At 52.2% G+C, this 22,693-nt stretch overlaps 1 protein-coding gene across 1 annotated transcript; it reads right to left on the bottom strand.

The window, feature by feature from the left end:
* Positions 1–12,344: 12,344 nt before the first annotated feature.
* On the bottom strand, positions 12,345–20,336 carry CETP (cholesteryl ester transfer protein; the record flags this gene model as incomplete). Its single annotated transcript, XM_082437098.1, is given in 9 exon segments — positions 12,345–14,741; positions 14,976–15,045; positions 15,945–16,032; positions 16,267–16,334; positions 16,336–16,685; positions 18,887–18,972; positions 19,729–19,887; positions 20,028–20,164; positions 20,323–20,336. Coding segments are annotated over 9 exon segments (1,233 nt in total). The 3' UTR covers positions 12,345–14,480.
* Positions 20,337–22,693: the final 2,357 nt, after the last annotated feature.

Below are 22,693 nucleotides of genomic sequence, written 5' to 3'. Positions count from 1 at the left end.
AGGAGCAGAAAGAGGGTGAGAAGCCTCCCCCAGGCGGGGGTCAGCGGCAGCCCTGAGTGGCCACTAGTCCGCTACCCTTTCAGAGTTGACTACAACCTCCCTGGCTTTTTGCATTCCTCCGGGGACAGGAGCTCCTGTCCTGCAGAGGATACATCCATCCCAGTGGACAGGTCTGCCCTCCAGGAAAATCATCCGCCCACCTTCCCGTGACATCCCCACGGTGCAGCAGCGTTCACTCCCAGATCTTCTATCCCCCTGCCCCTCAAGCCAGCCGGGTGTGTGTGGGTGTGGGTGAGGGCACTGCATGGTAATGGCCACAGGCACAACCATCAGTGTCAGACACCCCTGGCTTTAAGTCCTCCTCTTCAACTTATTGGCCAAATGCCTTTACTTCGCTGAGCCTGAAGTTTGCCATCTGTAGGATAAGAACCCCTCCACGCAGAGAGGTCACGAGAATCTGATGACCTAAAGTTCAGGCTAATGTAGCCTGTGCCTGAAGCCAGTAGGTGTCCTTGTATTTTTGTCTCCTTCTGCCGGTCCCACATCCCTGTGAGAAGGGAAACTGCTCCCCTTCCGGCACCAACTCTGATATCCAGAAATCACATGACAGCATGGATTTTGCAGTCAAGTGCTTGTGGGTGATTCCCAGCTCCACCACTTCAGGCAAATGCCCTGACTTCCCCAGGCCTCAGTTTCCTCATCTGCTAAATGGGGTATTCCAAGCTTCCCCAGGCCACTGCGGGGCATGGTGGGGAACGGATGAGAATGCGAATGTGGCTGTGACTGGGTGCACGGGAGGGATTATGCCCCAAGATCAGGATGTGCAGTTCAGCTCATGTTCACTGAACACCTGCTGTGTTATTGGCCTGAACACCTGCTCCCTATCCAGGCTGGGAAGAGCAGATGGACACGTGGACAAATAACCACATCCTGAGAGACAAATGCAGACCATTTTCAGATGCATTTAATTTTGGACAGCCCCTTGAGGATGGCAGAAGACAAGTTATCCCATTAGGCAGATGAGGAAGCTGAGATTCAGACAGGTCAAGTGAGTTGCTGAAAGTCATACAGCAATCAGGAGCAGAGCTGGGTCTTAAACCCAATACCCTTTCCAGCCTGGAGATACCTGGCCTGCTGAGGAGGTTATCATTGAAGGACTCTGGGAGAGCTACCTTCCCAAATGCCCCCTACCCCCAGCCTGGCCTGTGGCCTGGAGTCCACCATCAGCACATTGCTCCTTTGGCTGAAGGTGTGCATATGCTCCCCTGGTATAAATTAAATGGCCGTCCATCATTTACGCTTGAGTGTGAACAAGCTAATAAGATTTTATTGGTGGGAGATCCAAGGGAGTCTTGGGTGTTTGGATTTGGGGGTAGGAAACACAAGATGTGAGAGTCAGGGGGACCAGAGGATGGAGCCCACATTTGCTGGGCACCTCTGTGTGCCAAGTACCATCTCCGTGCAGTGTAACCAATAGGTGGCACTTGTGAGCACTTAGGACATGTGTTCCGGGTACATGGGCTCCTCTAATCCTCACGGCAGCCCTTTTATCTCCATTTTTACAGGTGAAACAGAGACAGAGAGGGTAACATGCGGAGATTACACAGCTAGTAGCGCAGGAGCCTGGATTTGGACCCAGGCAGGGCAGCTCCAGAACCCCTGCTCTTGGTCACCATGTGATACTCCCTCTAGGCCAACCCAGTCCTTACCAGAACCCTATGTGGAAGGTACTATTATCACCCCATTTAACAGATGAGGAAACTGAGGCACAGAGGGACCCAAAATTAGTATTTCAGGATACTGGGATTTGGACCCAGGTTTGAAGGCCAAGCCTTCCCTCTGCGTTCCCCATTGCCCAGGGCTGGTCCCGAATACCAGGGGCCTATCCTGTCCTGGGTCAGCAGCCCAGGTGGCAGGATGTGCTTCCACAGGACCTGGCCTTGGGCAGCCCTTGTTTCCTCCCTGGAGGAAGCAGCAAATGCCCCCACCCATGCTGGGGGACTTCCCGGTCTTTTGTCGTAGGTCTAGGTCTGAGTTTCTGGGCTTGGATGGAAGGGCCAGGACTGGGAGGGGTCCAGCAGGTTGGTCCTGTCCTGGCAAGCTCTGGGGTTCCACGTCTGTAAGTCCTCCTGCGCAGACCTGGCTGAGACGCTCTCCTGCGCCTGGGGCAGTGAAGGAAGCTGAGGGGCTGCACCTTTCTGGAGCAGAAATGAGCCCCAGGGCCTTCCAGGGTCCCAGCTGGGCTGGGGTCCACAAGGAGCAAGACTCCAAGCAAGCTCTCGGTCCCCCTTGTGATGGTGAAAGTTTTCATTTTGGGGAAGGAGCTGCCCAGGGCTGCCAGGTCATCCTGATATGTTCTTGGGGCATCAAGTTGGGGGCCTGGGCTTCCCAACCCCCTCGGGGGTTATCTCTTGGGTAGAGTGAGTCTCCCAACTGGTGTCACTATCCTGAAGGCTTACATCCCAAGGCCTGGAATTTCCATGTTGGACTCAGGACTTGGGGACTGGTGAAACCACTTTGACTCTTTGTGCCAGGGGCCCTGCCTTCCAGCCCCCAGGAGCACGCCTGGTCAGCTTAGTGGGTCAGACCCTTGCTTTGGACCCTGAGGGAGGAAGAGAAACAGGCCCAAGAGAGCATTTAGAGGGGACCAAGGAGGAAGGAACCGGGCTCAGAAGATGGTGCCTTCCCCTCAAGTCTTCCCAAACCTGAAGAGGTGTCCCTCTGCGAAGCTCCACCCCAGATCTTGCTTCCTGGCCGTCTCTCCTGCCCGTCAAAATAAAGGCCAGGCCCCCTCTGCACCTTCATGATGTGGGCCCTGACCTCCTCTCCCTCCCTCTCCTCTTTGCTCTCTGTGCTACTCCGGCCTCCTTTAAGTTTCCTGACTCTCTCATGGTTCCTCCTAGGGACTTTGCACATGCCAGTGTCTTCCTATGCTTTTCCCCCTTCCATTTGGCCAGTGTGGCAGCAAGGGATTTTCTTCACACACCCTCCCTGGAGCCTGGTACCTCCCAAGACTGAGATGGCAGAAAGAAACCTTTTGTATTCTAGCCTGAGTGGGAAGAAGACACGCTTTGAGCATCATAAGGTGGTCTGGCTGGTGCTCATAAGAGGTTTCTCTTCCATGTTAAAAGTCTGATTTGCTTTTTAGAGGCTCCATCCTCCTCCTCTTCTACCAGAAACCAGACCTCTGTGAGGGCCCCCTACCCTCCCTGCCATCCTCCGGATCTGAAGCCCCTTTGGTGCCATATTTCCTATCCAGCACTGGAGCCACGTGGAACACAGAATGAGTGACACCTCATGCAGAAAGCTGGTCAGAACAGGAGATGGGACCTCGGTGGGTGGGTGGGGAAGAGGGTGAAAGGGCCCAGTGCTGTGGGGGAGGGAAGAGAGATGGTCTGAGAGATGCTTTCTGCTGACCGATGGGGAGGCTAAGAAACCCAGCCAGGGCTTCCCTGGTGGCACAGTGATTAAGAATCCACCTGCCAATGCAGGGGACACAGGTTCGAGCCCTGGTCCGGGAAGATCCCACATGCCGTGGAGCAACTAAGCCCGTGCGCCACAACTACTGAAGCCCGCGTGCCTAGAGCCCGTGCTCCACAACGAGAGAAGCCACTGCGATGAGAAGCCCACACACCGCAACGAGGAGTAGCCCCCGTTCGCCGCAACTAGAGAAAGCCCACGCACAGCAACGAAGACCCAGCACAACCATAAATAAATGAATAAATGAATGAATGAATGAACGAATGAATGAATAAACAAATAAACGAATAAATGAATAACCTCTCCTTAAAAAAAAAAAAAAAGACCCAGACAGCTCCTGCTCCCTTTCTCTCTACCAAAGCCACACGCACAGGCAGATATTCAAAAAGACAGCAGGGTCAGCTCAACGTATCCTGTGGGGAAACAGAAAGCTCTGGGCAGGGCCTTCTCCAAATACCCCCTGCACGCCCCAGTAATGGAGCCCGAGATTCCACCATTAGAGTCATCTCATGTGGGCAAATATCCTATCAGGTCAGCATGGAAAGGGAATTTGGGTATCATCAAGTCTAACTCTCTCATTTTATAGGAAGGGAAACTGAGGCTCGGGGCCGGGCGTGAACGAGCCTCCCAGCCCAGGGCTCTTCCTGCCACATCAGGTGCCATTAGGAGACCCGTGCCCTTAAGGGGGGTTGAGCTATCCGTGGGGTGGCAGAGACAATATTCTCCAGTGAAGCAGGAACAGGGATCCACGCTCTGGCCAAGTCAGGGGTGTGCACTGCCACCCACAGGAGGAGGCACCTGGAGGGAAGGGGACCCAGGACTGCTAAGCTTCGATGACTGGAGAATCAGGGGCACTTGCAGCTCCGCCTGGGAAGGGCCTAGAAGATGAATGAGAGCCTCCCTGTCAGGCATGTGTCCCCAAAGCCTCCTCCAGCCCAGACTTTCGAGACATGACCTCAGGGGTGCCCACTGTGGCGATCCTGGTCCACAGGAGGTTCTGGGTGGGCTCAACACTGCTCCTCAGATCACAAGCCCACTGTGGGCACTCCCTGGGGCACAGAGGTGACCCACGAGGCAGACGGCCCCACAGCCTGCAGGGCATTCATCCATACGCCCATGAAAAACTACATCTCAACCCACCCTCTCCTCCTGTCCCCACCCCCAAAATGGTACCTCTCCCGCGTGGTCCCTCCTAGGCCCTGGGGAGGGCTGTGACTGCATCCCGTCCAAGGAACCAAGGCCCGGGGAGCGGCCAGCTGGCCAGTGCTCTCCTGCCCTCCCCACCCCCTTAATCCACACCACCAGGGTTCCATTTCTGCAATCTCAGTGTCTTCCCAACAGACACACAGCAAGAAGGGTCACAAGATAAGGGAGGGATCATCTGGTCCCATTGCCTGATTTCCTTTAGGACTCTGTGTCCACTTTCTTTAAGCACATGAGGTACATGGGGTTTTTTGTTGTTTTTTTTTTTTGCCGCACCTCAAGGAATGCGAGAGCTTAGTTCCCCCGGGAACCCTTGCCCCATACAGTGGAAGTGCGGAGCCTTGACCACTGGCCCGCCTGGGAAGTCCCTCTATGGCGCTTATTTCTCCAGGTGCACCCAAGACCACCTACCTTGGTCAACGTGGAAAAAGTCAGTTTAATCCTGAAGTCAAAAAGATGAGAATTTGGCCCTCCATTGTGCTCCCAATCCCCCAGAAAAGAAACTCTAGGAATTATTCCAAGTGCTTCAGTCTATATTTAGGGCCCTCCATAGAGAGCCCTTTTGAGCTCTCTCATGAGATTTGCCATTCCAGCCACCAGGCCTTTGCGCAGGCAGGCCCTTCCTCTGGCTATGCCCTCCCTCCATCCTTCATGGTGCCTCTTCCTCTGAATTAAGACTCTAGGTAGGAGTCTTCTCCCCCCAGAAGTCAGGTCCTAAGTCCTGGAGGGAAGGAGCCATATTTCCCCACCAGTATCCTGTGCCTGACATCAGAGGGACAAGGGAGGGATTTGCTGAGTCAACCACTCACCCCCTCTCTGCAGACATACTGGGAATCCAAGAGGCTTAAGAAGATCTCCTTCCTGGAGTAGGAGGCCTGCATGGTAGTGATGGTGTGTGGCCAGGCCACTCGAGAAGTTCTCTTTGTACATCCCGTGCTCGACCAGTCCCCGCTTCACCTCCACCACACTCACATTAACGCGTTTGCCCCCCACGGCCGGCTAGTGCTTGTTTTAATCCTTAGGCCAGAGTGGCTCCACCTGCTAGTTTATTAAAGGGAAACAACTGCCCTCCTGATGGTGGTTAACCTGAGGGCCCGTGAGGGACACCCCCAGCTGCTGGTTTCCCTGGTAACTGATGACCCCACCTGATGTCAATTACCCTATGAATGGTAGCCTCCTTCTCTCCGCCCCACCCCTACCCTGTCCGGCCATAACCGGTGAGATGTCGCTCCAGGACCTTTTGCTTAAGATCCCCTGTCCAAGATCCCCGATGGTCTTGAGGCTGGGCAACTACAAGGCTCGCAGGCCTGCAGACTGCAGCCCAACAGGTGGTATCCTGGGGAGAGAAACCAGGTTCACTGTGAGCAGGGGCCCTCCTCAGAGCAGAGAGCAACCCCCAAGCCCAGGACCCTCAACTCTCTATGCTGAGCGATGGGAGAGGTGTGGGGAGAGGTGGACCCTGGGGACTCTTGGGGTCAGCCTAGCACTGATATTCTACAAACAAAAGGGAGTTCCCCAGGACCTGCCGCTTGGGGATTATGTGGCACGTCCTCTCCTGGATTCTCACTCATCCACATTCCCAACAGCTTCTTCCTGGTTTGAACCGGCACCAGGACTTTCCCTCATGGCTCACTTCCTCCACCTCTAAAATGAAACCATCAGCAAAACAAGGTGACACTTCATCTGCTGGCAGTTGGATTTAGCTGCATTTTTACTCTCCAGAGACCAAGTATGGGTCCTCAACCAGGTGCATTAGCTTTACCACCTGGGAGAGAGCTTGTTAGAAATGCAGACTCTCAGGCTCTACCCCAGGCTCACCAAACCAGAAACTCTGAGAACGAGCCCAGGAATCTGTGTTTTAACAACCCCTGCAGGTGATTCTGATACAGGCCAAAGTCTGAGACCCATAGCACTAGATAACTTTCAAATAGCCTCTTGATTTGGGGTTATGAGTTGTATAAGCACCCAACCACCCACCCCTTTTTTCTTCATAGCTCCGGGCACAATTAGTGGTTATATAGTCTTTTGTTTGGCTAGTTATTATCTATCTCTGCCTATGTCCCCTAGACTATAAGCTTCACAAAGTCATGAACCATATGGGCCTGGCTCAGAGTAAGAACTCAACAGATACTGTTGAAAATACATCCATCCATACATAAAAATGCTGGGGCCACAGAAACTGTTGACTCTGATATGAATGTGACATGCGACCTTGAACAAACGTCCTTCTAGTTCTCAGCCTCTGGAACTCCCTTTGTACAGCGAAGGGGTGGGTCCAGCTGACCCTTGAGGGCCACGCCGCTCTCTACCATTTTAGCAGAGACTCAGTTTGACGCCTCCCCAATCCAGCCATCCCGCATCAGCTCCAACCAAGGCGTCTCTTCCCACACCCCACCCCAAAGCCTTCTGGAGCTTCTACTGCTTCCTTCTGGCCTTTAAGTCCCTTTGACATGATCTCAACCTAACTCCTGGCCTGATCTGCAACTCCTTTACCCACAAACAACCCTTCCCTCAGCCACACTGGGATTCCGTCCTCCCTCTGGTCCTGTCACTTCTCTTCCCCAGCCAGGACACCTGCGCTTGGCTCTCTCCCTGCCCCTTAAGAGCCAGTTCAAACTGCCTTCCGGAAGCACTCCAGCACATAGAAGTCTTGGTTAACAGATTCCTAAAAAGCACGTATGTCCACAGTCAGACTCAGAAGCAAGAAGGGAAGTCCTCAGGAGCCAGAAACAAGAGGGCACTCTGAGAAAAGTCAGGGGAGGGGAAATGAAATGGGATATTCTGGGAGGTGGAGTTTACAGCTGGGTGTTAAGAGTACTGTAAACTTTTCAGATTCCTAGATTTAAAAAAAAGTAAATAATACAAAATTTTAAAAGATTAAAAAAAAACAACCTAAATGCAATGTGCTAACCTGGATTGGATCCTGGGACAGAAAAAGTATATCAGTGGAAAAACTGGTGAAATCCAAACAAAGTCTGGAGTTTGGTTAATACCAATATACCAGCATTAACCTCTTAAGTTATGACAAATGTGCCATGGTTGTGAATGACCGTGGTGGTTTTTTTTCTTTATACTTTTCTCTGTTTTCCACTATGTGCCTACATTACTTTCGTCTGTCGTTTTCATGTATGAAGAAATACTGAAGACATGCAGAGGGGCATTAGGAGTAATACTGATCATCAATTCCTTACCTACAATGACAAAATCAAACAAGCTCTGAAGACTACAAGTTTTTTTCTTAAGTTTGTCAGCAAACCTGGCCATTTGGATGGAAGGCTGTTTATAGTACTTACCTTGCTTTATGTGAAAATTCATATGCAGAGAAATATCAATGGACTTGATTGTGGGGTGCCACCCCACATCCCATGGGGGTGTCCTGCAATATATCCAGTGTGCATGTACCTGTACTACCTTCTAAAATACACAAAATTCTGGATTTGGAAAGTCATGTGGCCCTAATGGAGATGGACAGTGGTTTGGGGACCTATGTTACAAGCACCCACGTCCCACCACCCAGGTTAAGAAATAAGATATTACTAAAACTGTCAAAACCCCCATGTGTGCCCCATTCATAACTTGTATCGTGTGATTTTGATGATCAGGAGGACAGCCATGTTTTAGAAACAACCAATCACAGCAGAAGCAGTGAGAAGAACTTGGAGGTTTCAACGGTCCATCTGTGGCAGGGTTGCCAACTACCGGCCTCCCCATCTCCCTGCCTTCCTCTGTCTGTACCCACTTCACCTCTTCAAGTGTAAGCCGCAGGGACTTCCCTGGTGGTCCAGTGCTTAAGAATCCGTGCTTCCAATGCAGGGGGCGTGGGTTCGATCCCGGGTCGGGGAACTAAGATCCCACATGCTGCTGGTGCGGCCAAAAAAAAAAAAAATGTGTAAGCCACAAAAAGTTGCCTGCCTGGGCGTAGGGAGGGGAATTACACCATCATTGAAGAACCATGACACCCTTGTTCTGACACAAGAGCTTGGACATCTTGAGGCTGTAGACAGTTACCTGGACCTGGTTGGCGGGGAAGCTATGGGAAAGCAGTGGGAGACACAGAGGGGGTCCCATGGCTAGGACTGGGGCCCATCAGAACAGCTGTGGCCACTGCCTCTGGAGACACAAGGGACAAAGCTGACTTGGGGTTCCCAGGGCTGAGGAAAAAAGGAAGCAGCTAGGGCAGTGGCTGGGGCCCACGACACCCCATCACTAATTTGCCAGTGATCTAGGCATTACTCTTGCCCTCTCTGGCCCTTGGTTTTCTCACCTTTGTGATAGTGAAGTAATCCCTTGCCCTGCCCACCTCTTAGTGTGTGGAAAGGCCTTCTGTGCCTCACTTTCTTCATCTGTAAAATGGGGTTAATAATAGTACCTACCTCCGAGGGTTGTTGCAAGGGTTAAATGAGAGAATCAACATAAAGAACTTGCAGAAGGACCTGCGCATGGTCACCCTCCAAAAGAAGCTGCCATTGCTTTTGTGTAACAATATTCATGAAATGCTGACTATACTTCAGCCCTGGGTGAGGCTATGGGGGACAGTGCAGAGCTCAATAGACCTGGTCTCTACCTTCAGGAGGCTCAACGTTTATCAGATAATCCCAGAACTAAATGTAAAATGGCACCTGAGGAGCGTCTTAAAGGACGGATGCACCGGGCTGTGGTTTGAGAGCCCTGGAGAGCAAATCTCACCTAGTTAGGGAATGGGGAGGCCCTCCCTGAGGATAAGGAGGAATGAGATGGGGCAAGGAAGAGGGGACACCTCTGGGCAGTGGGGGCACAGCATGTGCAACAGCCCTGTGGTGGGTGGGGAACATGGTCAATGCACAGAATGCACAGGCAGCCAAGGGCTGGGAAGTATGGCTCGAGGTGGCCTGGGCAGGTGGGCAGGTGGGCAGGACCTCCGATTTGCAGACTGTTGGGCTGGGCTCAGGGAGACCTCTCCCCATCAAAAAATTGAACCAATAGGTACCTTGCAACAAAAAGTTTTATTTAATACACAGCTGAGCTCAAACAAAAGAAAGGGACAATCCCAGGTACTAAAGGTAAAGAGGGAAACGAGAGCTAAAACCGTAAGTAAGGTGGCCCAGAGACACAAGCTCTGGATGTGGGTTCAGACCACACTAGCATGGGGTTTTAACACTGTCAGAGGGAGAGAAGTGAGATGAGGAGGGGGGATGGAAATACCTCCTCTCAGTGAGACCAAATGACTTCACCCACCAAAGGAAGCCACAAGAAACGTCAAGGTGGGTCTGGGAGGGTATAACTTGAGAACCCGAGCCTGCAGCTCGGGTTCAGCATAATTCAGATGTGCAGCTCTGAATTATGTAAGTAGTTATACTTCCGGCATGGTGCAGGACTTCCTGAACTGAGAAATGACCTACAAAAACAGGAAGGAATGAATGATGTAACCTTTGGGGTCCCTGGCAGGAATAAGTGCAAAATCATTCTCTAAGGAAAATGTGGGTGATTCAGGGAGCAGAGTCTGTCCACAGAAAAACCAAATTCCGCTAAAGGTGAGCTTCTAAGAAAATAAATATTACAAGCCACACAAGGAAACCACGAGAGGGAGCTAGCAAACACAGCCAACAAGAAGATGAGCCCCCCAAGGCCGTGACTAACAGAACATGGAAGAAACGACAAAGGAACGAATTTTTCCATGATTAAAGAAACAGAGCCATAATGAAAGCGCAGGACTCCAGGGGGGAAAAACGAAAGATAGATTTGAAAAGGAACACTTGAAAATAAACTCAGGAAGATGTGGAGAAAAGGAAACCCTTGTGCACTGTTGGTGGGACTGCGTATTGATGCAGCCACTACGGAAGACAGTAGGGAGGTTCCTCAAAAATTAAAAATAGAACTACCATATGATCCAGCAATCCCACCTCTGGGTATCTTTCCAAAGAAAACAAAAACACTGATTCAAAAAGACATGCACCCCCACGTGCACTGCAGCATTATTTGCAAAAGCCAAGATATGGAAACAACCTAAGTGTCCATCAATAGTTGCATGGATAAAGAAGATGTGGTTAACAAATATTACTCAGCCATGAAAAATAGTGAAATCTTGCCATGTGCAACAACATAGACGGACCCAGAGGGTACTGTGCTAAGTGAAATAAGTCAGACAGAGAAAGGCGAATACCGTATGATTTCACTTACACGTGGAATCTAAAAAACAAACATAACAAAACAGAAACAGACTCATAGATACCCAGAACAAACAGGTGGTCGCCAGAGGGCAGGGGGCTGGAGGGATGAATGAAATAGGTGAGGGAGACTGAGGTACAAACTTCCAGTTATAAAATAAATGGGGACTTCCCTGGTGGCGCAGTGGTTAAGAATCCGCCTGCCAATGCAGGGGACACGGGTTCAAGCCCTGGTCTGGGAGGATCCCACATGCTGCGGAGCAACTAAGCCCGTGGGCTACAACTACTGAAGCTCGTGTGCCTAGAGCCCGTGGTCTGAAACAAGAGAAGCCACTGCAATGAGAAGCCCACGCACCACAATGAAGAGTAACCCCTGCTCAACACAACCAGAGAAAGCCTGCGCTCAGCAACGAAGACCTAACGCAGCCAAAAATAAATAAATAAATAAAATTTTAAAAATAAAATAAAATAAATGAGTCACAGGGATGAAATGTACAGCATGGGGAATATAGTCAATAATATTGTAATAACTCAGGTGATAGATGGTACTTAGACTGATCATGGTGATCATTCTGTAATTTATAGAAATACTGAATCGCTATGTCGTGCACCTGGAACTAACATAGTGTTGAAGGTCAATTATACTTCAATTTTTAAAAATGAACTTAATAGAATTTCTAGAAATGAAAATTATTAATTTTAAAATGAAAAACTCAGTGAATGAGTAAACGGATTAGACACAGCTATAAAAAGAATGAGTGAATTGAAAGAGATAATTGAAGAAATGATTCAGAATTTAGCATAGAGATAGAAAGAGATGGAAACTATGACAGAGCAACTAAGAGACATAGAATGAAATGAGAAGGCCCAACATACATCTAGTGGAAATTCAAGACGTTAAGAATAGAAAAAATAGAGGAGAGACAATAATTGGAGAGAGAGTGGCTGAGAAATTTCCAAAGCTGACGAAAGACACCATCCCTTAAACTGAATGCTTATGCTGAGTCCAAAACAACTAGATTGAGAGGTAAACAGGGGCCAGAAAATACATGACCCTGGAGCCCATGTCAGAGAATTTTGCTTTTATCCTAAGACTTTTATTCTTGATGAGTTTTAAGCAGACAAGTGAACAATCAGCTTTGCTTCTGGAGGCTACTGTGGGGAACAGATTCAGGAGATGTCAGGACGCAGGAGGCTGTAGACGGGTCCCCACAAGTGATAATGGTAGCCTGTCCCAGGTGGAGATGGAAACAGAAAAGTGGACAGGCTCCAGAAATACTGAGGACATAAAAGGAACTCAATAATGGGGATGATGAGAAGAGCAGGTCAAGGGCAAGCTTAAGATTCTGAGCTGCAAAGACCTAAACAGGCATTTCTCCAAAGAAGACAAACAGATGGCCCATAGACACATGAAAATATGCTCAACATCGCTAATTATTAGAGAAATGCAAATCAAAACTACAATGAGGTACCACCTCACACCGGTCAGAATGGCCATCTTTAAAAAGTCTACAAATAACAGATGCTGGAGAGGGCATGGAAGCTGCCCTCCCACCACTCCCACCTCGTGATGGGACCCTAGGTGGGTGGTTTTGATGACAGGCAATCCTGTCAGGGAAACGTCCACCCGATGTCTCCAACCGAGGGGATGTCGGCTGTGGGGAGGGAGAGATCAGGGTGGAGCCTCAGGATGGGGGGCCTGCCCTGATTCACCTGCTCCTCCTGCCCCTGCCCAACACTCACAGGTGCCTCCAGCCTCAGGGCTCCCATCTGTAAAATGGGTCCTGGGGTGCACAGGGTGCACTTTGCCATTCTCTCTCTTCTCAACTTCTGTCTGTCTGGGTGGCCCTGCCCTGCAGGAGCCCTTTTAGAAGAGTGGTTCAGAGTGTGGGACTCTGAGTCGGAGACGTGGGGTGTAATCCCTCTACCGCTGGGTGATCCGTGGGCAGGGACCGAGCCTCACCCCCAGCATCCTCCGTGTCCTCGTCTCCAATGACAGCATCCACCTCAGAGCTATGTATTTAATGGAACAATCTGGTAAAAGTGGGAGAGCGCCCAGTAACATGAGCTACTCTAATTTTCCTCCTAATCTTCTCCCAAGAGAAACCTGGAGATCACCCCCACCCCTAGCTCTGGTCTGTGTCATGGAGTTCAACAGGCCAGACCGGGAGTCAGCAAACTTTATCTGTAAAGGGCCACGTAGTAAATATCTTAGGCTTTGCGAGCCACGCAGTCTCTGTGCAACGACTCCACTTTGCTACTGCAGGGCAAAAGCAGTCACGGGCAAGAGCATCTACATGAGTGGGCGTGGCCATGAGCCAATAAAACTTTATTTGTAAAAGCAGACAGCAGGACGAACTCGGCCCTCGGGAGGTAGTTTCCAACTGCTGGTGCAGAACCAGCACGAGGGCTGGAGGGTGGCGGGGGAGTGTAGTAGTACTGCATCAAGAGCCATGCCCTTGGTGAGGCCCCCTGGCCCCCTGGCCCTGTCTGTGCTCTGGCAGCTGCTTGGGCCTGTCCGGGGAGGCTGGCCTCACCCTCGCATTAGCTTTGCTACATGCACTCTGATGGCACAGCCCCTGGCGTGGTGTTCCCAGAGAGACGAGCAAGGTTCCTGTTCCAGGTTTGGGCAGTGATGGGAGTGGGGTCGGGGGGAGGATCTAGCACTCAGGAAGACAGAATTACGCTCACGCCACCCCCTCCTCCACCCCTACACTGCCAGCCCACACTGCCCCGGACCTGGTGCCACCAGGGGTCTCCCCTCCTAAGGCCCCCACAGGAGCCCAGAGGGTCTACCCAGTGGGGTTTCACTGTCCTTTATTGCCTCTGTTCACTGAGTACCTACTACGTGCCAGGGTCCAAAGAGCCGGGCACATCCCTCAGCCTGGCCACCTCCCCCTCTGCTGGCCAACCACAGTGGGAGCAGTTATGACGTAGTAAGAACAGGGACTCGGAATTTTTAGATGGCCCAGGCTCAAATTCTGCTCTTCTGCTTCCCAGCTTGGGGGGGGTGGTCCCCTCGACTCCCTAAATTTCAGTTTCTCCATCCATAAAATGGGATGTTAGCACTACCTTCCTTGCTGGGTGATTGTGAGCATTCCACAGTTAATCTAAGTCAAGTAGTTGGTCGGTAGCATGTTCTGCAAACATTGGCTTGTATTCGTGTTAGGACTGGGACAGGACAGTGCTTCCTACCTCTCAGATCACCTTCTCCTCTTGTCCTGGGTCCCTCTCAATGGCCCAGTGATGTCCCCATTGGACAGATGAGAAAACTGAGTCCTGAGTAGTTTTTTCTTCACTGCACAGCCTTGTGGGAGTTTCCCCTTAGCCCAAGGCTGTATGGGAAGGGAGGGAAGAGACTCAGGGAAGGGCAGGGGAGTCTTAGATCTCCAAACCACTTTCTTCCTCTTAGCTTTCACCCGTTGTTTACTGCTGCTTGAGAAGTACTTGACAGTATGCTCATGCTGGGGGTACCAGGCTAGTAATAGCAGTAGTAATAATAGGGACCAACTGGGCCGGGTACCATCTTAAGCATTTTATATACATTTTTTTCCACTCAATTCTCACAGCTGCCTTATGGGGTAGTTGCTATTATCACCCCCATCTTGCAGATGAGAAAACTGAGGTTCAGAAGGTTACGTGACTTGCCCAAGGTCACAGCCTGACAGGCTGCAGCCCTGAGGGGAAGCGACTTGCCATAGCCTGACCATAACTAATCACCAAACGGTAGAGCCACACAGGGGCTGTGAGACCCAGATAGGGGCAATGACTGTCCCAAGGTTGCACAGTGACCAAAGGTGACCTCCTGGTTCCCACCACTGTCTTCAAAGGCATGCAGACCAAAGCACACTCACCAGCCCTTGTCGGGACTAAGTTGGCTATGATGTTGGAGATGATGCAGATCTCTTTGCAGATCTGGGGCAGACAGGGCAGGCGGCTCACCAGGCTGGAAAGGAGACCAGAAGAGGGGCAGGGCCACGTGGGGGTGGCAGTGCTGGGAACAGGCACAGGGGACTGACTACACTGGGAAGTGGTGGCCGTTTCTCAGGGAAGGGCAATGGGGGGAGGAGGACCCAGCCTTGGGGCATAACCCTGGACTGCTCCCCACAACGAGTGGTTGGGCCAGCGGGGTAGGCGAGCCCCACTCACCTGTCCCTTTAGGACCAGCTTCAGGGTGAAGGAGATGAAGTCTGCAAACAGCTGCTTGGTCCACCTGGGCCTGAAGGGAGCAAGTGCTGCGGTGATCCAGTCCTGTGCATCCATTGAGCGCCTACTGTGTGCCAGGCACTGCTCAGGGCTCTGCCAGCCTTGGAATCCTCCTATAACCCAGCTATAACCCCATTTCACAGCTAAGAACACTGAGCCTCAGAAGGAGCCTCAGACCTGAGTGTTAACCAGCCCAGAGTCCCTCAGGAGGCCCCACTGCCCGTGATGTTCATACCTGTTACACTCACACACATGGATATGCCTGAATCCAGATTCACACATGTGTCCATCTGCTCCACGGGCAGAGAGGGGCCTGAGTCAGGGCTGCTCACAGCAATTTGACAGAGGGTTGGCCAAGACAAAGATCTGAGTAGAGTACTCAGGATCTCAGGTTCCAGAGTCAGGGGGACTGCTGGGTTCAAATCCTGCCCCCACCTCCTAGTGGCGAGCTGTGTGTCCTCAGCCAGTTACTTAGCTTGGCTAGGAATTGTAGCTACGAACTTCTGTGATGCCTGGGATGCCAGCAGATATGAGTTTTTCTTTCCTTCCTAAGCTCTCTGTGCCTCAGTTTCCCCATATGTAAGAATGGGGTTAATAACACAATCTACCTTCCAGGGTTGGGTTGTGAGGATATAATTAACTAATCCATGCAAATGGCTTGGAAAAGTGCTTGGCTCATAGCAAGTAACTGTTAGTGATTATTTTTTTCCAGCCTTTAAGGGGGCGTTGATGGGGAGAGGTAAGTAATGACCCCACTGAAAAGATTGATCCCCCAGGTTTGGCTGCCACAGGCATGGTCTGGGGTTGACCCTCGGGGGGGCAGTGGACACACCACCCTTCCATACTCCTGGGGCTCATGCTAACAGGATGGGGCACAAGTAGAAATGGGGGCCACAGAGGCAGCATACTTACTTGCGCTCCCCTTGGAGATGCAGGAGCAGCCTGTGGAAAGATGGGTAGCATTCAGGGGCGTTGGTCCACACACTGCCAGAATCACAGGCTGCAGAGTCCCCTGACACCACATCAGGGCAGCCTCGGCCTCCAGGCAGAACCCATGTGCTGCCCAGGCCAGCCAGGAGCTAGGCTAGCTTTGGGCTCCCCCAGCCAGCAAACTTCCCAGGCGCGACCGTCTTCGGCAGCCTCAGAATCCTCGGTCTGCCTAGCCTTCCCTCTCCGCTGAGGCCGATTCCTGGAGTCCAGCCTCCCTGCCTCCCCGGAGGGAGGACACATATTCAGCTATGTGTGTTGATCTGAAGGTCAGTAGAGTCGATTTCAAAGTCGACAGACTGATCAACCCTCAACCTGCAAGGAGGCCACGGCCCAAGACCCTCTTTCCGCCCTCAGCCCAGAGAGGGCCAGGGAGAGGCATGTCAGCTGAATGGGAACGCTTATCTCCAGGCGCCCCAGGGTCCCCTTGAAGATCACAGATGCATTCTGAATGGAGACATTGGTGGACTTGTCTTCCACCAACTCTACCTGGCTGCTGGCGACGGACAGGTGGCTGATCTGGACGCTGGGAGAACAAAGGGAAATAAGGAAGGGCGTCGGGGGCCTGGGAAGAGGCAAGGGGGTGTTTTTGTCACATCTCCACTTCTTGTCATCCTGCGCTGCCCAGGGATGCAGTGGGCAAAGTCCTGTCCTATCCTCCTGGAGCTGAGTCCAGCTTCACCTAATATCAGTCATGGTCAATCACATTTAATCTCTACTCCACCCATGTTTATTTTCGATAAGTTATGTATCAATGAAATTTATTCTATGGAAGTCTGGTCTTATTGAATTGTTGATGATTTGTTCAGAGTAATATCTCTTTTAACTTCTCCAGGCAACTTTGCCATCTCTGACCTCTTGTGATGTAGGTCTAAGATGGCTTTATCCTCATTTTACAGAAGGGAAACGGAAGCCTAATGTTACACAGAGAGTGCGGGGCTGGGGCAGCCCCGTTGGACGCCCCACTAGACCTGGGACACCCCCACTCCAGCTGCTGGTGGCAGGTGCTTTCCTCCCGAGAGGTAACGGTGGCATTCAGCATCGCCAGCGCCCCCTAGTGGTAGTAAAGTGTTTACACTGACTCCAGCACCAGGTTGGTTACCTGTGCAAATCTGAGTCTACCTTTATTGAGCTTGTCCTTGCGGGGGGCGGGGGGGGCGGTTGGGGAAGATGAGGTTAGTTTTAGGACAAAGATAAGGTCCCTGAACAGTGTCTTCCCCATCCCTGAGGCCTCACACAGACATACAGACATGGAACCTGTTCCCTTGCAGCCTGAGGGGCCCAGAAGGTGGATGTGTTGTGTTCCAGGGGCCAAGCCTAGTGCTTAGACCTGGGTTGGAACCTGAGCTTGCCGCTGCTAGCCTCGCTGTGTGACCTCCAAGCTGCTTAGCCTCTCTGAGCTCCTGTTTCCTTGTTCAGTAAGCAGGGCCAGTAGAGGGATGTGCTGAAGGTAAAATGAGGTATTGTTTGTAAAGGTGCCTGGCCTATAGCACAGCCTCAGCCCAGGTAAAGTCAGGAGACTCAGTTTGCCAAGAGATCTTACTACCCTGCCTCCCTCTACCCAAAAAAGACCCCATCACTAGGGGAGAGAAAGGGCCGTTCTAAGGCCCAAATCTTACTGGGGCTGTTGGAGAGACTGACACATTCCAATAAATCCCCACAGGGGCACTGGGGGATGGGTGAGTGGGTTGAAGAAGCATGGTGGGGGCAGGTTGTGCAATACCAGGCTTCTGCCCCTGGTACCAAGTCAGGTGGGGGGGTCTGAGTTCTCCTGGCTGCCCTTCCTCTCTGGGGGCTGGGGGCAAGTTTCAGGCTACTCCCCACCAATCCCCAACTGTTCACACCCCAGGTCTGACTCACTTGTGCAGACCTTACTTCACTTGGCCAAGGATCACCATGGCCCTTTGCCCTTGATATCGCTGGAGGCTGTCTGGATCACCTTGGTGGTCTCCTGGCTCATGAGAAGGGAGGGTAGTGGTGAGGGGCTCAGGCCCAGGACCAGTGTCCTGTCCCCTGGCCTCGGCTGTGGCTCAGCCTCTTTGGGATGAGGGGTTGGACTTGGCCTCACTCTGGCATAAGTTAGATGGCTACGCTCAGGGCACATAGAGAGAGCTCTGACCCCTGACCATGGCCAGAGATCCCAGTCATACCCTAGCCTCTGGATCCCAACACACAGGAACCCCATGATCCTAGTCAAATGGCAGCCTCTGAACCCAGCCACACACTAAGCCCAGCGTCACCGAGACTGTGCCGGGACACCCCCTCCCCCAAATACAAACTGAGTGCGTAGTCCTGGGACTCAAACTTTGAGATCCTCCATTTTAGAGATCATTGTGTTTAGCCTCCCTATGCCCTTATTTTAAGAGGCTGGGGCCCAGAGAAGGTAGGGGAGCTGACCAAGGTCACACAGCAGTGAGTGAGTGACAGAGCCTCCCCATCCTGGGCTCCTGCTAACCCCTGACTCCAGCCATGGAAGGATCCCCAACACCAAATACACACGGACCTCCTAACCTTCACCTTCTAACCTGACCCTCAACCTGGCTCTGCTCTGAAACTTAACTCGAACCCCAGAATGATCCTGGGTCCCAGGAAAACCACAAACTCCCACATCAGCCTGTTTGCAGCCCCTCAGGGACCTTCTCACCAAAGAGCTTGACTTGAAGGTGAGGACAGGAGAGAGTGAGGATTGCTCCACTCAGCCCAGGGCTGTCCTCTCTCTGGGCTACAGTGTGGCAGCCCCTGCATCAGAGCTGGCTTCTGGCCAGGGAGTCTCCTTCTCAGTGGGTGCCTCCCAAAGGAGCCCTGGACCGACAGACAAATGGGTGGACAGACAGATGCATGCACAGAGCAGTGGTGGTGGTACTTACACCCCAGGAGGGCAGGCTTGGTAAGTCGGTACACAACGCCTGGTACAAAATGCCTTTGGGGCAGGCGTGGTCACTGCCCAGCAGGGCTGGGGGCAGGAGAGAGGCAGCGAGCGTGGTTCTCAGGCAGCCGTGGGCGGGGCGGGGCGGGGCGGGGCGGGGCGGGCCCACCCGGAACTCATGTCTGCACAGCTCCCACGGGACCTGAGGCACTTCCGGGGCAGAGGGTCTTGCCTAATTCGCTGCCCCTCCGGCCTTCTCTCAGGTTCAGAGCCAGGGATCCAGCCAGGATTCCCACCTTCTGCTCGTCTCCCCTCTACCACCTGGCACCATGTTTGCCCTCTCCTATGTATCTGGATAATTGCTTAATACTTAAAACAAAATTTATTCTTTTTTTTTTTACTTAAACAAATGTATGTAAAAATAAACGTTATCTCTTTTGCCATAAATAGAAAGAGGCTAACATATAATGACAATAAAATGAAGACATTTCATTGTTGCCAGATACTCTCGCTTGACAGTGACCCTAAGTTTGAGGCATGCTGCTGCATGTAAATCAAAACTCAGTTCAAAAAGGGAGACAGCCTTGTGGGTTCTCCCTCGCTGGAGTTTGGTACCAGGGCACTTAATGCCGCATCTGTGTGCCACGCAGCATCATCTTGCACGCCCCCAGGGGCACGTGCCTCACACTTCGGTATTCTGGTTTAGAGATCATTGCACTTAGCCTCCCTTATTGAACTGTGCAAGAGGCTGAGGCCCAGAGACAGGAAGCGAGCTGCTTGAGGCCACACAGCAGTCAGTGAGAGGGCCTACCCACCTTGGGCTCTTTCTTTGCCCCCACTGACCTGCTGTTTCCCCAGAGCTTTTGCCCTCCTCGGAGCTTCCCAAACCCCCTGCATCACCGACAGCCTGTCTCTGGGGCAGAATGAGGCCAGGGGCTATCTTGGAGTACACCCCCCGCCCCATGCTGGAACGCTTCAAGTTCTCTTTGCGATTACAGTAGCCTGGAATCAGAATTTTGGGGGTGTCGGGACCACTCCTGCCAGCTGGGTTCCCATGTCCTTGGCTTCCAGAGGATTGAGAGGCAGGAAGGGAACAACTCTGCGTGAACGCCTGCCACACGCAGGCCCAGCAGCGCACTCACCGTCAGTGTCCCCATCCCGCACCGCCGGGAGCTCTACCGACAGGCGAACACACGGACGGAGGTGTTGGCACTCACCTGGCACCTCACAGTTGCAGATCCGGAGGTCTGGGAAGCCTAGGCCCAGCAGGGCAGGAGGCCTGGGGGCACACCGCGAGAATGGCGTTCTGCCACACTGAACTTAACCCCACGTCCTAAGATGGTAACAGGAGCCAGGCTGACAATGATCATGGCTCCCAGTGCCATGGTCTCAGTCTCTGTGGCCACCCTCTATAGGACGCCTTCCTGGAGTACGTACCTCGTCCTTGCCATCCCCTCCCATTCTGAATTCTCTTCAGTACCAGTCACTGGACACACAGCATGGTTCACCATGGATGAGCTCTTGTGCCATTCCATTTTTAAATATTAATCAATTGAGTTTTAAAATATAACACTGGTATCTGCATAGTCAAAAGTCACAGAGAAAAGGAAATCAAGTCACTTGTCAGTCCTCCCGTCCTGGAGCAACCTGTGTGTGTGTGTGTGCGTGCGTGCATGCGTGTGTGCGTGTGTGTGTGGCGGGGGGGTGAGGGGCTTTCCTCCACGAAGGTTTCTGCCTCTGCACATTCATTCTACAAATATTTACTGAGCACCTACTCAACTAATGTGACCCTAGTCAGGGACACAGAGGGTGGGGAACAAGATGCCGGCCCCTCCTCTCACGGTCCCACAGTCTAGACTTGGGTGGAGACTCAGGTACCGTGGTCTCACCTCCACTTCCCAGAACCAGGAAGCAAGATGACTATTTGCTGAATAATAACATCCACCGTTCACTGAGCTCTTATTGTGAGCCTGCTAGGCCGTGAGCTCCCTGAGCCAGGATCGTGGCTGCACTGGATCCTCGCATAGTAGGTGCTCAGCACATAGTAGGCCCGCAATAAAAGCTTGTTGAATGGCATAGAAAAGCCAGGTGCTGTGCTGAGCTCTTTACATGCTTTATCTTTTTTGGCTCTTATGATAAACTCATAAGGAGCTATCAATTATTATCTTCATTTTAGAGGCGAGAGATCTGAGCTCAGAGAGGTGCACTAACATATTCTAGATGATGAAGCTGATGGACATTAGAAGGAGGACTTAAACTATAAGGTCTGTATTCTGTGCAGAGGGCTTTCACAAGTCCCCGAGCCCCGAGTGGGGGGTGGGGTAGGAGCACACACTGGGAGTCAGGGATCGGGTCTAGTTGGCCCCTGACTCACTCACTGTGTCACCGTGGATTGGTCACTGGCTCTCTCTCAACCTCAGTTGCCTCATCTGTAAAATGGGAAAATGTTGACCGTTGCCCTTTGCATCCAAGGAGATAAAGGCAGTGGACCCAATATGTATACATATAGCTGATTCACTTCGTTGTACAGCAGAAGCTAACACAACATTGTAAAGCAATTATACTCCAATAAAAAAAATGAGTCCTATATATAGGCTTTTGCTTGATTGGCACAAAGTATCTCTGGGTGGGTACACAAGATGCTGAAAACATGGGCTGCCTCTGGGAGGAACTGGGTGTCTGGGAGAAAGGGGTGGGGGAATTCCATGCCTTTTGAATTTTGGGTCACATGAATGTGTTATTTTTCGAAAACTGTAACATACAGTGTTTTCCTCACAGCTGGGGCCAAGAATTCCCCTTAGCAACTGAGACCAAACAGCCGATTCCTCCTTCTCAAGAGTCCTCAGGCAGGGCGCCAGGGCCGCAAGGATGTGACAGGATGCTATCCACAAAGGGAGGGCTTGCCCAACCCGCTCTCGGGCAGGTCCCTCACTAGCCCCATGTGATACACCCACTCACAGAGCTGGGTGAGCCTCACTGATTCCCAAGGCCCAGCTAGGGGGTGCCTATTTCCCCTGGGCACCCAGCCTCTCTGGGGTACATACCCACAGTCATCGCGAGGGTATGTATGATGAGCAGGCATGTGCCCACTGGCCTCACCAGGGTGGGGGCTGGAGGCCAGAGATTCCGCCCAGGAATCCCCAACACCCCCATCCACGGGCGGGCTCGGGAGCCTCGTTAATGGGCTCCATTTCCCAGGAACTGGAAGACTCCCTGGCAGGCTATTGTCCTCCTGGCTGCTTTCATGTCCACTCCTGGGGTCATGGAGGGCAGTGACTGAGGGTGCCCCGGCCAGGGTTCTGGCGGTCGCGGCTGTACCCACAGCAGAGGGAGGCATGCCCATCCTTTAGTGCAGCTGGCTGCTGGGGGGCCTGGCATGGGAGTGTGAGAGGCCCAGGGGGTAATGGGTTAAAAAGCAAAATAAGGGCTTCGCTGGTGGCACAGTGGTTAAGAATCCACCTGCCAATGCAGGGGACCTGGGTTCGAGCCCTGGTCTGGGAAGATCCCACACGCTGCGGAGCAACTAAGCCCATGCGCCACAACTACTGAGCCTGCGCTCTACAGCCCGCAAGCCACAACTACTGAGCCCGTGGGCCACAACTACTGAAGCCTGCGCACCACAACTACTGAAGCCCGCATGCCTAGAGCCTGTGCTCCGCAACAAAGAGAAGCCACGACAAGGAGAGCCCCGCGTACTGCAACGAAGCATAGCCCCCGCTCACTGCAACTAGAGAAAGCCCGCACGCAGCAACGAAGAACCAACGCAGCCAAAAATAAATAAATAAAATAAATGTATTTTTAAAAAAAG

Source organism: Balaenoptera physalus, assembly GCF_965194825.1.
Source record: "Balaenoptera physalus genome assembly, chromosome: 19".
Taxonomy (NCBI): Eukaryota; Metazoa; Chordata; class Mammalia; order Artiodactyla; family Balaenopteridae; genus Balaenoptera; species Balaenoptera physalus.
This window is presented reverse-complemented; position numbering and strand designations above follow the sequence as displayed.